Source organism: Corythoichthys intestinalis, chromosome 4 (genome assembly GCF_030265065.1).
Source record: "Corythoichthys intestinalis isolate RoL2023-P3 chromosome 4, ASM3026506v1, whole genome shotgun sequence".
NCBI lineage: Eukaryota > Metazoa > Chordata > Actinopteri > Syngnathiformes > Syngnathidae > Corythoichthys > Corythoichthys intestinalis.
The window spans coordinates 9,654,304-9,669,817 of NC_080398.1; the positions used below are offsets into that span (position 1 = coordinate 9,654,304).

The following is a 15,514-nucleotide window of genomic DNA, read 5'->3' on the forward strand; positions in this document are numbered from 1 at the left end:
GGTAGCCATCATCCTTGTGTGCCTGACAGCTACTGTCCGTCTGTGACCTCACCCTCAAGTCATCTCTGATGGCCGCACTCTCAAACCTGAAGCCTTCAATGATCAAAGTCTCACCATCCTCTCTGCAGCACTGAACCTTCCGTTGAACCTGTCAAAACACCAGCATAGATGCCAAACTATTATCAAGTCATAATACAATACATTTTAATAATGACTACCAGTGTTGGTAATCTTACTTTTGAAAAGTAATTAGTTACATTTACAAATTACTTCTCCCAAAAGTAATTGAGTTAGTAAGTTACCTCATTGCAAGTGTAATTAGGTTCATAATGCAAGTCTTAATGCAAAATTCTGATTTTTTTTTCATGTTTTTTTGGCGAGCCCGTTCGGACTGCCTTTGTCTATTGAGCCCGATCAAATATTACGCATGCGCACTACATCGCAGTCCGACACGCACTGAGCATATTGACCCCCATGCAAAGAAGCATTAGAGAAAAATTACTACACATGCTGGTTCTACGTCATTCTAGGGTGATCATATTTTCATTTCAAAAAAGAGGACACAAATAACACACATAAATAAACCCTGTTTAGTCGCAGTACTCACCAACCACGCCCCATGCTCCTGCTTTCAACGAATAATCAGATCAAGCTTCGTCACGCACCAACCGCGCCACCAGTTTTCAAGAACCATTCAGATCAAGCATTCGTCATCCACCAAACACGCCCCCTGCTTTCAACAACTAACGAGATCAAGCGTTTGTCATCCGCCAAACACGCTCCCTGCTTTCAACAACCCTAACCCTTATCCCAATTCTAACCTAACCTTAAACCCTAACCCCTTTTCAGTGTCATGGGATGCGGAGGGTAACAAAAAGGGGCGTGGTTGAATGGGCGAGTACTGCGGGCTGCAGCTGGACCTACTTGGAGTGTGCAGTGAAGCAGGGCATGATCCGGCCACCTAGCCAATCATCATTGCGTTTACAACGGCATCACCACCCATTTCCCTCCTCACCCCTCCCATTCTGCTCTCTTCAGGCAGGTAGCTGGTGTGTGACAAAACCAGATAACTTGCGCTTCCTTCAATTAAATTGGAGTAACGCGCCCCTTCACATCCTCAGTAACGATAACAGCGTTGCAAAGATGGGAAAAGTAATTAATTAGATTACTAGAGAAAAAAATATAACGCCGTTAGAAACACTGTTATACTCTTAACGCCGGAATTAACAACACTAATGACTAACCACAACCACATCAGTGAAGGTCAGAATAATATTAAAAGATTAAAACATTGCGTTTGCAATTTTCAAAATCAAGATACAATGCAGTTGCAAGTCCATCCTGCTGATACAGTCATCAAAAACGTAATAGCAATGCAAAGCAAATTTTGCTGTTTATTACTGTATATGATTATGTAGTACAGTATATATATCAACATCAATATAGTTATTTTGCACTTTTTTTTGTATTGCCAAACAAAGCAGCTCCTCTCCTTCCAGTTAAATGTGGCACACTCACATTTGCCTTGAAATAAATGTCTGTGCAGAAAAGACTGAACTGGATTTCTGTTGTTGCATTTGGCTGGTGTGGCAACAGATGATTTAAGCAGGCACCCTCATTATCTTTCATGTATCTAGCACCGTCATTCGTTTGCCATCCCTTTATAGCTGCATGTCACTCAAGCAGTGGGATGATTTATACACCTTTATAATAATATGTTCAATTAAAGATTTCAACAGAAATTCGGTGGGTTTGATGTCCGCTGTTTTTAATCTTCTCAGGTATCAATAAAATGTGTCAGACGTCCACGCTGAATTACAGAAAGAAGTGTCTAACAGCTAGTGGTCAGTTCTGCAAGTAATCAATGTGCAACTTAATTAGTATTGGTCTTTAAATTGCCATACATAGGCAGTGCTTTTAAGATGAAACCATCCAATCTTCATTGCATGTTGCTGTGTAACAACAAATTGAATAATGCACAACTATTCAATTATCAACATTTTTGCCAATTAGACATTGACATTTTACTGACCAAACCAATAATTGGAACATAATTCATTATGTTGAATATATTTTCTACTCTCTTCATATAAAGTAATGTCCTGTTTCTAAATGAAGCGAGGGAAATTTAAAGCATGCTATTTTTTTTTTTAAATCCAATTCATCAATTCATCAAATAACACTTGAAAAAAGCTTAAAAAAAAATTCTACTTTCGACAACTGATCACAAAATAAAACACCGTTTTTAAAACAAAATAACGGAATTTGTAGTTTATTTCGGGGAGAGAAAACAAAACCAATTGTAGCACAACAGCAGTGACCAAACATGGGCCAGCACCTCAAAACTACAACCAACTACTGGCTTCAGACGGCAACTGCTTTTAAGAGTATACTAGCCAAGACTGTTCTTTAGCAAGGCTGCTTTGATATCTCTGATCCCTGCCATTAGATACAAGTATTAAAAAGAGGATTTTTGTTGCCAAAATGTTAAAAAAATATATGATTTTAATTATTTCATTGGCCCGGTCATTATTATTTGTCAACTGGAACCCAAATATTTACAGCCACAGAAAATATATTTTTCAACAGGTGGGCGTGGAAGAGGATTTTGCCCTCCTTGTCTGAAAAATTCAGGCTTCAAAAGCTCAAAAACACTAAATGTGTGCGTCATGTTACTGAAAAGAATGACTCAGATGAGATACCACAACAAAAAAAAAATATGAGTGTTGTGTATTGAAAGTTCAACTGTAGTTGTCATGAAACTCTACAAGGCTTATACAATTCATTGCATACAGACCATTTTGCAGCCTTGGTGAGAGGGTCTAGCTGGTGGACACTGTTTGATCACCTCATTTATATTATTCAACAGCAGCTGAGCCTCTGAGAACACTGTAAAGACATTGGCCCATCTTTAGTATTCCCAGGACATGTAAAAATAAAATAAATTACGAATATACCAAGATTGCAGCATGGTAAATGTGTGGTTATCACATCTGCCTCACAGTTCTGAGATGGTAACAACTTCAGGGTGTACCGAATTCCTCTTACCCATAGTTAGCTGAGAAAGGCTCCAGCACCCGCGTGACCGTTGTGAGAATAAGCAGTACAGAATATGAACAATCATATGATGCCTATAATATGATTGTTCATCGCAATCGCAATTAAGGGACCAACGTAGTACTGACACTTGTTTTCAAACAAGTATTGATACTACGTAGGTCCCTTAACTGTGATTCATATTTAAAGGGCACACTGTGACTGCAATTTACAACAATGATCAGTCACTACATTTTCAGTTTGTCATTTTCTGCACAAAGAAGTTAATTCCAATGGATATTAGCCATGCATATGTACTGACTGTCTCAGGAAATTAGAATATTGTGTATTCTAATTTCCTGAGACAGTCCTGTATATATACACAGGACTGTCTCAAAAAATTAGAATATTGTGTATTCTAATTTTCTGAGACAGTCCAGTATTGTACAATGCTACACAATGACTTATAACTGTAAATTACTGAATTTAACTAAAAGGGTCAGGGGCATGTCACAATCACAAACATACAAAGTGTATTAAGAGCAAATAAAAAGTTTTAGCCTTACAGTTAACTGTCTCAGAGTAGAGCTTCTCACGGTCCTCTTTATAGTTGAAGTCTCTCATCTTCAAAACCATCCCATGCATTGGATTGCACTCCTTGTCAAAAAAATGAGAAACATTTTAAAAAACGGGGGGGAGATAACATCAAACCGGCTGCAGTTTGCTGTAAAGAAGTTATAAGCCTTGACTTTAAACTGGAAGTCATCAATATTAAAGATTTTATTTGTGTTGCCCCCCCCAGAGAGAGAAGGATAATGCGGTTATCTTCACTCAGGAATGTGGGCGTTGATTTATGATGATTTATGACCCTACCTTTGACCTTTGATTGACAGGTTGACCTTTTAACCTTTGATTGATGGGTTGACCTTTGACCCCCACCTGTCACCCCCCTCAATTAAGGGATTACCCGATGTTGCCCTTTGACCCGCACCTGTTGGGAAACAAGGGGGGTTATGGGAAAGTGTGGGTGAGAAGGGACCTGTGTCCAGGCATGTCCGGATGTCTGGTGAAAGCGATGTGCCCTTTGACCCGCACCTGTTGGGAAACAAGGAGGGGTTATGGGAAAGTGTGGGTGAGAAGGGGGAACGTGTCCAGGCATGTCCAGGCATGTCTGAACAAAAACCCCTAAGAACCATGGGATTTGGGTGGGTGTGGTCTGCGTGTCGGCTAGTTTTGTAGCATTGTTAAGTGAGCATTTTGGTGGGGTCTGCGTGTAGGCTAGTTTTGTAGCAATGCTAAGTGAACATTTTTTCGATGAGTAGCAGCGAGGTAAGATCAACCATGATCAACGAGACGTGTGTAAGCATTAGCAGCGGTTCATTTTCAAGCATTTGTGAAACTACAGTTTTTATATCCAAGTAACTTCTTTCCATTTACTCCAAAGTAGAGCATCTTTCAAGTATGAAGCTTGCTTGAACATTTCACCACAGATACTGCAGGCAGAGCATCGACTTCAGCCCTAGTCAGCTTTTTGCTGCAACTATAGGTTGGTACTCCATATATACATTTAGGCAAATAATTATGTATTTCAACCGGGTTTAATTCATTCTATTTCACAAAGTTAGCATGCTCTTTATACTTAAAAGTATCCAAATGAGAGTTAGTGACATACCAGTTATGTTGCTGAAGAGTCTTTTCTCCCCAACTTCTTCCTTGCGATCCCGCAGGCCGACTGATTCGAAACATGTCTCAATACTCGACGCGAAACTCCGCCCTCTTCGATAGCTCCCGCCTACGGCGCAATGAAGCATAGTGTTCTGGTTATTGTGCAGTAGACCTAACATACAGTTTCAGAGATTTGCACTGGTGAATGGTCCCGAAGTTTAGGTTTGAGTTTTCTTAACAGACTGTAATATATTTGATACAAATAAATACCAAATGCTCCAAAATACTGTAAATAGTGTTCTTATTCTTCAATCAGTTAATATAAACATCTATGATGTGAAAGATGTTATAGAATGTATAAGGTAATAACGTGTAGAACATGAAAAGCATAACATAAAATGCTGAATATGAACGAGTACTGCATCTGAAGTGTTAGGTAGATATTATGTCAATGTTAATAGTGGTAATTCTTGGGGTTTGGGGATTTACTTCCAACTACAAAACACATTGTCTCTAAACTCTGTATATTTAGACATTTATGGGAATGTAACTTTTTCGTTGTTAGTAAGTTTATAAAGAGATTAGTGAGCGAGATGACTAAAGTTATACGCTACATGAGATACTAATTCATTTACTTTTGGGGAGAAGTCATTTGTAACTGTAACTCATTACTTTTTAAAAGTAAAATTAAAAACACTGGTTACAAGTTAACTTTTGTGTTTAAGAACGGCAACTGCCGTCTTACTATTAAAATGAGCAAACATTAGGACGATTTGCATCTCAGTTTCATGACAAACGTATTAGTTGGAGAGTGTTCCATTTAAAAGACCCCCAACTATGACAAAAACAAATGGAAACTAACATCCACTTAGAAACTAAAATTACATGACATAAAATGTTGAATATAAAAGAATGCTGCATCTGAAGCGCTGTATAAACAGCCTCTGTTAATACTTGTAATTCAGGGGGTTTGGATGACTTACTTTAAAACGCATTGTTTATAAACTGTATGCATATTTAAACATTTATGGTAATGTAATTATTTTATTGTTAGTATGTTTTTAAAGAGTTTAGTAAGTGAGATGAATACGTTTATACACACCATGACTTACCAGCTCATTTACTTTTTTGGCAGAAGTAATTTGTAACTGTAACTCATTACTTTTTAAAGTACGATGAACAACAGTGGTTACAAGTTAACGTTTGTGTTTAAGAACGACAACTACCGTCTTACTATTAAGATGAGCAAACATTAGGACGATGTACAACTCAGTTTCATAGCAAACGTATTAGTTCAAGAGTGTTCCACTTAAAAGACCCCTACCATGACAAAAACAAATGGAAACTAATATTCACTTAGAAATTAAAATTACGTGACATAAAATGTTGAAAATAAAAGACTGCTGCATCTCAAGCGTTACATAAACGGCCCCTGTTAATACTTGTAATTCAGGGGGTTTGGAAGACTTACTTTAAAACACATTGTCTCTAAACTCTGTATATTTAGACATTTATGGGAATGTAACTTTTTCGTTGTTAGTAAGTTTATAAAGAGATTAGTGAGCGAGATGACTAAAGTTATACACTACATGAGATACTATTTCATTTACTTTTGGGGAGAAGTCATTTGTAACTGTAACTCATTACTTTTTAAAAGTAAAATTAAAAACACTGGTTACAAGTTAACTTTTGTGTTTAAGAACGGCAACTGCCGTCTTACTATTAAAATGAGCAAACATTAGGACGATTTGCATCTCAGTTTCGTTAAAATTGTATTAGTGGTAGAGTGTTCTATTTAAAACATCAACTATCACACCAAAAAACAAAATATCGTCTTCTATGTTCAGGGGAGAAAAAAAAAAAAAAAAAAAAAAAAGTAACTTTTAGATTTATAGGTCATTGAGATTACAACATCCGCATGTTACTAACATAGATTTCTTACAATATAGAAAAGTAGATGGATATAAGTTTAACAAACTTAATTTTGAATATTAATTGAGTACTTTAATATTATTATAAAAATAAATAACATTATTTCAACAATATATATTAGTGAGCGAGATGACTAAAGTTATACACTACATGAGATACTATTTCATTTACTTTTGGGGAGAAGTCATTTGTAACTGTAACTCATTACTTTTTAAAAGTAAAATTAAAAACACTGGTTACAAGTTAACTTTTGTGTTTAAGAACGGCAACTGCCGTCTTACTATTAAAATGAGCAAACATTAGGACGATTTGCATCTCAGTTTCGTTAAAATTGTATTAGTGGTAGAGTGTTCTATTTAAAACATCAACTATCACACCAAAAAACAAAATATCGTCTTCTATGTTCAGGGGAGAAAAAAAAAAAAAAAAAAAAAGTAACTTTTAGATTTATAGGTCATTGAGATTACAACATCCGCATGTTACTAACATAGATTTCTTACAATATAGAAAAGTAGATGGATATAAGTTTAACAAACTTAATTTTGAATATTAATTGAGTACTTTAATATTATTATAAAAATAAATAACATTATTTCAACAATATATATTGTTCAAAAAACATTATTTGAAAGGACATTATGCTTGGTTGAGATGGAGTCTTTTTGGGCTTGTTAGGGGATAGAGAGGAGCCACAAACGTGTTGACTTTTATGATAGGGATTAGAGAGGGGGGCACACACAGCCCCCAGATGGTTTTCTCAAACAGCCCTGTTTCCAGTTGAAGGTAACGGTACACAAAAACGTACATCAATAATAACAGATTAAGGATTTACTTCAAAACGCAATGTTTATAAACTTTATGCTTAATTAAACATTTATGGTAATGTAATTATTTTATTGTTAGTATGTTTTTAAAGAGTTTAGTAAGCAAGATGAATAAATTATACAGTACATGAGTTACTAACTCATTTACTTTTGGGGAGAAGTCATTTGCAACTGTAACTCATTATTTTTTTAAAGTAAGATTAACAAAGCTGGTTACAAGTTAACTTTATGTGTTTAAGAACGACAACTGCCTTCTTACCATTAAAATGAGCAAACAATAGGTTGGTGTACAACTCAGTTTCATTACAAACATATTAGTTCAAGAGTGTCCAATTTAATAAACCGAGTACCATAACAAAAAACAAATAGGAACTAATGTTCACAAAATTACACAACATAGAATATTGAACATAAACAATGCTACATCTGAAGAGTTATATGTTAGTATATTTTTAAAGAATTTAGTAAGCGCAATGAATAAGTTTAAACAGTATCCAGACCAAATGGACAGCCAGCTGAGTTCTACTAGCCATCTCCACCCCACTGCTAGTACCTGCAAACACCTACAACGCGATAAAACATACATCTGAAAGTGTCAATTTCAACAAGGGGACAAGGAGAGGTTAAAGGTAGGGGCAAAAAAGCAGGCTTCAAAGCCCTAGACAGTTATGTATTTAAAAATATCTGCAATGATACGATTATCTCGTTATTTCAAAAGATTTCCTGAACATTACTTTAGTACAGTACGCATTTGTTTTGTGCATATATTCATTCATTTCACATTACTTTAGTACAGTACGCATTTGTTTTGTGCATATATTCATTCCTTTCACATCCTGAAGAAATACAGAAATACTGATAGAGTTGGTGTACCTTCTCTTACAAAACAAAATCCTCTTGTAATTGCATAATAAGTGCTGTTTTGCAAACGTTTTCACTTAAAAAGTGCAACAAGCAACAACTACGGTACCTCGAAAAGCATACTGTACATATCTGAACAATGATGAGGGAATATGTTGGACCATTTTTAACCATCTGTCCTTTTGTATTCCAAAAGCTACCACTACGTACATACACTTATCTCATACCTGAGTCAATCCAAGTGAACTAAATAAATATTCAAAACAGTATATGTTGCGTTACCAAGTTTGATAAAAAAAACATTCAAATAAGAGTTAGGTAGTTACATACCGGCGTTGTCAATGGCCATACGTGTACACAGTTTGAAGATGAGTCACCTTTCTCATTGGGACGATTTATTCAAAAATAATTCTAAAAATACTTTAGCCATAAAACTATTCATTTAACCTTCTGCTCATAATACAATTCAATGTAATTGAGGTGGCACTGTCATGACTGAATGTCTGACTGTCATGCATCATTGTGTAAGGTTTGCTTGTTCCTCCTCCTTCCTGTGTGGGGTTTACGACGGGTACTCAAGTTTCCTCCCACATTCCAAAAGCATGCATGTTAGGAGTATTTAACGCATCAAATTGGTCACATAATTTTTGGGGCTATCCGGAAATTAGTCTGGTAACCCTTCCATTTTGGAAGGATCTTTGTGTTTGAGGCATGCTCGTAAAGCCTCCTATTTTTACCCATTACATACTTTCCTGAAGACTTAAACATTGGCATTATTTTTTTTCTTCCTCAAAACCCCTGTTTTTTTTTTTTTTTTAATAAGAGCAACTTTATGTATCTTTTAATAAATTATAATAAAATGTATCCACACCATTTAGCAGTCTAAATTTGTCTTTTGAAAACCTCAGCTGTACACTCGCTGACGTCAGGCTTGTACAGAGTATTGTTTTCTTACACGCACAATTTATAAACCTGAATTACTTTTTTGCATGACCACAATAAGTAGGTAAACTGTACAGTTAATTGAATGATACATACTTTAAAAATGACCTGAAGAACCTTTATCAACATGGATTTTTCTTTAGAAACTCGGTAGCTAGGTTCCTGAAGGCATAAAAGATGTACTTTTCTCCAACAAAACCTTTTGTTTTTTTAGTTCGAGTAATTACAGATATTTTTAATATGTCATAAAAACACGAAATACGACAATAAATACAACCAAGTCACTTTCGTGTTATGTAAGAATTTCAGTCCCAGTACTTGTATTTATTTATTTTTTTGTATGGTGTACATTTAAAGAGAATCACCTGAAAATATGTCTATTATACGGTAGCAGCTTTCTGTGATAATGTCATACCTGAAGTCAAATTATAGCCCAAATATTTCACGCCTGATATATTACATTGTTTCTTTTTTTTTTTTTTTTTTTTAATTTAATTATTTCAATGATTAATTATTTTTAATTAGGTGGCTGAGTGGTTAGCACGTCTGCTTCACAGTTCTGAGATCAAGGGTACAATCTTAGAGCTCCGGCCATCCTGTGTGGAGTTTGCATGTTAGCCCCGTGCCTACGTGGGTTTTTCTCCGGGGACTCCGATTTCCCCCCACATTCCAAAAACACGCGTGGTAGGCTGATGGAACACTCTAAATTGTCCATAGGTATGAGTGTATACGTGAATGGTTGTACGGGTCATTGTGGCCTGCGATTGGCTGGCAACCGATTCAGGCCGTACGCCACCTACTGTCCGTAGTAAGCCAGGATAGGCTCCAGCATAACCGCGACCCTTGTGAGGATAAGCGGCATTGAAAAGGAATGAATGTATTTTTAATTATTTTCATGATTAATTATTTTATGAACTTATTTTAAATCATTAATTTTTATTTAAAAAATGTTTAATGACTCATTATTTTAATATTTTAAATGATCAATTAATTTGTATTTCTATTTATTTATTCTATGATTATTTCAATAATTTTAATGATTTGTTTTAATTATTTTAAAAATTATTTCTATTAAATTGTGATTTAAAATTTCATTTTCGGATTCCTTATTTCAGCAGGTGGAACGAGCTGTAAGGTCTGAGTTACGTCGACGTCTGTTTGCCAGAAGTGGGTAGGGTAGCCAAAAATTTTACTCAAGTAAAAGTAGCGGTACTTCAAAATATTATTACTCAAGTAAAAGTAGTCGTCCAAAAAAATAAATAAATAAAATATACTCAAGTACAAGTAAAAAAGAATTTTATTTACCGGGCAAATACTGTAAATAAACTGGTCTTTCCAACCATCTCAGATTGTGTTATGCGCACCTATATCTTAATACATATTCTAAATGACCACAAATCTGCTGCATTATATACATGGGTTAAATATTAATATGTCATTGGTTCTCTATTGAGGTATCATCCAGGCATCCTCCACTTTATCAGCTGTGAGATTTTGGTGGCATGCCCTGAGAGCCCTAACTAAGTCTTTAACGCAGACTTCGGATCCACGATTCTTGCGCCATTCCTTCAGCAGCTCTCTGGCAGTCTCGTCCAAATCGTTCGGATGTCTCGTTGAGACGGAATCCAGTTTAGTTTCGGTCAGACCCAGCTGTCGTCCTAATCTACGCCAGTTACGACCCAAGTTTTCAGCAATCACATTTGCGGCAATGTCCAGCTTGGCTAAAAGGGAAAAAGGGGAAAATACTTTATTCATTCAATTTGTGGTTTATAGTCCTGCGCGGCTTATTTCTGGATTTTTACAGGCCATTGAGCTGCAAGTGTTTTAGTGTAGTAGTATGTGGACACCACATTCCGAAAATTATGGTAATTTGTAGGTATTGAGATTGTCAATTCAACGTTTCTTTGGCATTTTTAATTCCATCAGTTACAAAATTGATCTAAACAGGCTTTTTATTTTTTCCCTAACGTATTCTTTTTTAACATAGTCAAACCTTTTTGGTTACTTTGCATTTTATCAATGTAATATTTAGTAATTTTTCATTTCATTTTGCATGTTCATTTCTAAAATTTTGCATTTATGTGTTAAAAATTTGTTTGTTTTACTTCTTCTTTTTTTTTTCTCATTTGAAATAAATCTTTTTCTATTTTGTGTTTAGTCTTTATCAAAAAAGGGGGAAAAAATCTGTACAATGCAAAACAAATTACAGGTAGTCCCCCGGATTACGAACGAGAATTACCGCAGAAATCGGAATTAACCCTTTAGGTGCCCCTAAATACCCCCTAAACCTCAAAATAACTATCCCAAAACATGTATTATACGTCGTAATAATAAAATTAAAGAAAAATAAAATAGGATACTGTACCTGCCATCATTGTTGGGGGATGGTATAAAAAGGTACACTGACGGCTTGTTCACAAGTGGGGACACAAGAGTTCTTGATTCGCTGATGTTTACGGTAGTTTTTTCTTTTCAACCACAGACACACCATAGAACACGTTGACCTGCTAGTGAAGAAACAGGTAAGTCGATGTGACTTATGAATCTTATTTAGAGCTTGGTCGAGCTGCTTATGCTACACCATTGCTTGCTGCATCGCACTCTACATCCTTAGTAGAATACAGAAAACGACCTGATTGGGTGTGTGCTCACTAGAATTACATTTATAAATTTCACCATTTTAATTCAACTTGTAAACAAATTATTATTAGCCATATAGTCCCAAGAATTGTACAACGACGACAGGAAAATCCAAACAACGCACGGAGAAAACAAAACTCACGCATCATGTTATTGAGAAAACAGCTCCACTTATTGGTGAAACAAATATTTGCAAGGAAACTTGGCGGGTGTTAGATTGAGAATAAATTTAGTAAAATAAAGAGCTCAGACACACACTGTACACCGACGAGACGTGAGAAAAAAAATACATAAATGAAGCATTATACCCTCTAATGGAGAAAATACTTTCTTCATAATTACTATCTTTTTCTTGACAATTGGACTCAAGTAAAAGTAAAAAGTACAGACTATTAAAACTTTGATTCAAAGTACATTGTTCTCAAAATGTTAATCAAGTAAATTTAACGGTGTACATGTAACGCGTTACTACCCACCTTTGCTGTTTACCCCTAAAGATATTCGACCAATACCGATACAAAGACCAAGACCAATGCCAGTGCGTCCCAGTGAAACACATCCTATTACAATTTGGAACTCATTTCCTAAACCCACACGAAGTACGTTTTCACATATATTAATATGTCTGATTCGAGGTTTGCTTTCTTTTCCTGAAATTCTGTCTGATTCAGAATCTGTTACGTTTGTGATTTTTTTTGTTTTTCTTTTCTTTTCTTTCTAACCTGATATTCCGCCCGAATTACAAAACATTGTGGACCAAATAAACATTGAAATGGTATTGGAACAAGATGAGCATTTATCAATTGAACCTGATTATCCTTTTTAAGACTTTTAATAGAAGATTATGTAGATTTCTTTAATTCTTTAAATGATGCCTAAGAGAATTGAACCAGCCACACACCTAAAAGACATGAAACACCCCAAAAAAATGAGACACACATGGTTAATAAGGATGCAACAATACTCGGTTTTCTATTGAACCGTTCGATACGCCCGTCTTCGAATCGATACGCAAAATTATTCAATCCAAATGAAACGCTCCCAAAATGTAGTTTTCCGAATTTATATTTGTCGTCTCTCCCGCAAAAATGTCCGGCGCAGCTACGCCTTGAAAAAACAAACTCTGCCGCCAGCAGCCTCCCTCTAACTGTCTGTAAGGTGGGAGCTGTGGCGCACGAGAATCATTGCATGTGAGGAAAGACAGAAACTTTAGGGTGAGCTGATATGTTATCCCCACTCGTTCATATTTAAAAAGACTTTTTTTTTTAAGTCTAAAAGACTGTCTTTAAGGATAATGACAACGAACCCCGCCAATATATTGTTGCCGACTTGGCTGCTACGAATAACCTCGCTTTGACAACAGACAGCTTAACATCCTAGGACACAGAGCTCTAACTCACGGTTACATGATGAACAATGAGTGGCAAATTAAAAGCACTGTACTTCAAATTTGTCCTGTTTATGAGAGTCGATTGTCAAATGATGTAGTGCAGTAATGAGCAGACCCGACTTCTGTGGCGTTTGTTAACTATTTTTCATGCCTAACAACACTCGCGCGCACACACGAGATATCAAATAGCAACCTAGATGTGCTTCGTTAGATCCCCCCAAGTCCCATGCCATTGGCTGTGTGACCCCAGAGTGATCATGGGACACATAGTCCATATACTACTGTGATGAATTTAAAAAAAACAAAAACAAAAAAAAAAACGCCATGACTGAATGGAATTAAGTAGGCCAAATCAATCCATACCGGTGACTATAGACAATGCTGCAAATATTGTTAATTCAGTACGTAACACAGATGGACTGGGACCACAAATAAGATGTTTTGCTCATGTGGTAAACATACCTGCTAAGAGAACAGTAGCAATCAACATTGTGCCCTGCCTCACTTTACAAAGAGTAAAGATTGTCCTCAGCACTTTTATACAAAATTTCTTCAGATCAGTAAGAAGTAAGTACATAAATATTATGCGCTATAATGCATGTTTATATGATGACATTGTTTATATGATGGTGTTGTTATTTTTGCTTGTTAGCAAAATAATTGAAAAGAAATAACACTTGTATTTTTTATGTTGTGTACCTTGTATCAAAATTCATACTGAACCGTGACTTAACTGTATCGTTGGATCCCCAATGGCTAATAATAATTTGTTTACAAGTTGAATTAAAATGGTGAAATTTATAAATGTAATTCTAGTGAGCACACACCCAATCAGGTCGTTTTCTGTATTCTACTAAGGATGTAGAGTGCGATGCAGCAAGCAATGGTGTAGCATAAGCAGCTCGACCAAGCTCTAAATAAGATTCATAAGTCACATCGACTTACCTGTTTCTTCACTAGCAGGTCAACGTGTTCTATGGTGTGTCTGTGGTTGAAAAGAAAAAACTACCGTAAACATCAGCGAATCAAGAACTCTTGTGTCCCCACTTGTGAACAAGCCGTCAGTGTACCTTTTTATACCATCCCCCAACAATGATGGCAGGTACAGTATCCTATTTTATTTTTCTTTAATTTTATTATTACGACGTATAATACATGTTTTGGGATAGTTATTTTGAGGTTTAGGGGGTATTTAGGGGCACCTAAAGGGTTAATTCCGATTTCTGCGGTAATTCTCGTTCGTAATCCGGGGGACTACCTGTAATTTGTTTTGCATTGTACAGATTTTTTCCCCCTTTTTTGATAAAGACTAAACACAAAATAGAAAAAGATTTATTTCAAATGAGAAAAAAAAAAGAAGAAGTAAAACAAACAAATTTTTAACACATAAATGCAAAATTTTAGAAATGAACATGCAAAATGAAATGAAAAATTACTAAATATTACATTGATAAAATGCAAAGTAACCAAAAAGGTTTGACTATGTTAAAAAAGAATACGTTAGGGAAAAAATAAAAAGCCTGTTTAGATCAATTTTGTAACTGATGGAATTAAAAATGCCAAAGAAACGTTGAATTGACAATCTCAATACCTACAAATTACCATAATTTTCGGAATGTGGTGTCCACATACTACTACACTAAAACACTTGCAGCTCAATGGCCTGTAAAAATCCAGAAATAAGCCGCGCAGGACTATAAACCACAAATTGAATGAATAAAGTATTTTCCCCTTTTTCCCTTTTAGCCAAGCTGGACATTGCCGCAAATGTGATTGCTGAAAACTTGGGTCGTAACTGGCGTAGATTAGGACGACAGCTGGGTCTGACCGAAACTAAACTGGATTCCGTCTCAACGAGACATCCGAACGATTTGGACGAGACTGCCAGAGAGCTGCTGAAGGAATGGCGCAAGAATCGTGGATCCGAAGTCTGCGTTAAAGACTTAGTTAGGGCTCTCAGGGCATGCCACCAAAATCTCACAGCTGATAAAGTGGAGGATGCCTGGATGATACCTCAATAGAGAACCAATGACATATTAATATTTAACCCATGTATATAATGCAGCAGATTTGTGGTCATTTAGAATATGTATTAAGATATAGGTGCGCATAACACAATCTGAGATGGTTGGAAAGACCAGTTTATTTACAGTATTTGCCCGGTAAATAAAATTCTTTTTTACTTGTACTTGAGTATATTTTATTTATTTATTTTTTTGGACGA

At 35.8% G+C, this 15,514-nt stretch overlaps 2 protein-coding genes across 2 annotated transcripts; one reads left to right on the plus strand and one right to left on the minus strand.

The window, feature by feature from the left end:
• Nucleotides 1–10,625: 10,625 nt before the first annotated feature.
• On the minus strand, nucleotides 10,626–11,756 carry LOC130914749 (FAS-associated death domain protein-like). The gene is made up of 2 exons (XM_057834218.1): nucleotides 11,626–11,756; nucleotides 10,626–10,981 (listed from the first exon to the last, which is right to left on the minus strand). Exons 1-2 carry the CDS (start codon nucleotides 11,633–11,635, stop codon nucleotides 10,707–10,709), a joined length of 285 nt encoding a protein of 94 aa, XP_057690201.1. The 5' UTR covers nucleotides 11,636–11,756; the 3' UTR covers nucleotides 10,626–10,706.
• A 2,505-nt stretch (nucleotides 11,757–14,261) lies between these two features.
• LOC130914750 (FAS-associated death domain protein-like) lies at nucleotides 14,262–15,392 on the plus strand. The gene is made up of 2 exons (XM_057834219.1): nucleotides 14,262–14,392; nucleotides 15,037–15,392. The coding sequence occupies exons 1-2, from the start codon at nucleotides 14,383–14,385 to the stop codon at nucleotides 15,309–15,311; spliced, it is 285 nt and encodes a 94-aa protein (XP_057690202.1). The 5' UTR covers nucleotides 14,262–14,382; the 3' UTR covers nucleotides 15,312–15,392.
• The last annotated feature ends 122 nt before the right edge of the window (nucleotides 15,393–15,514 follow it).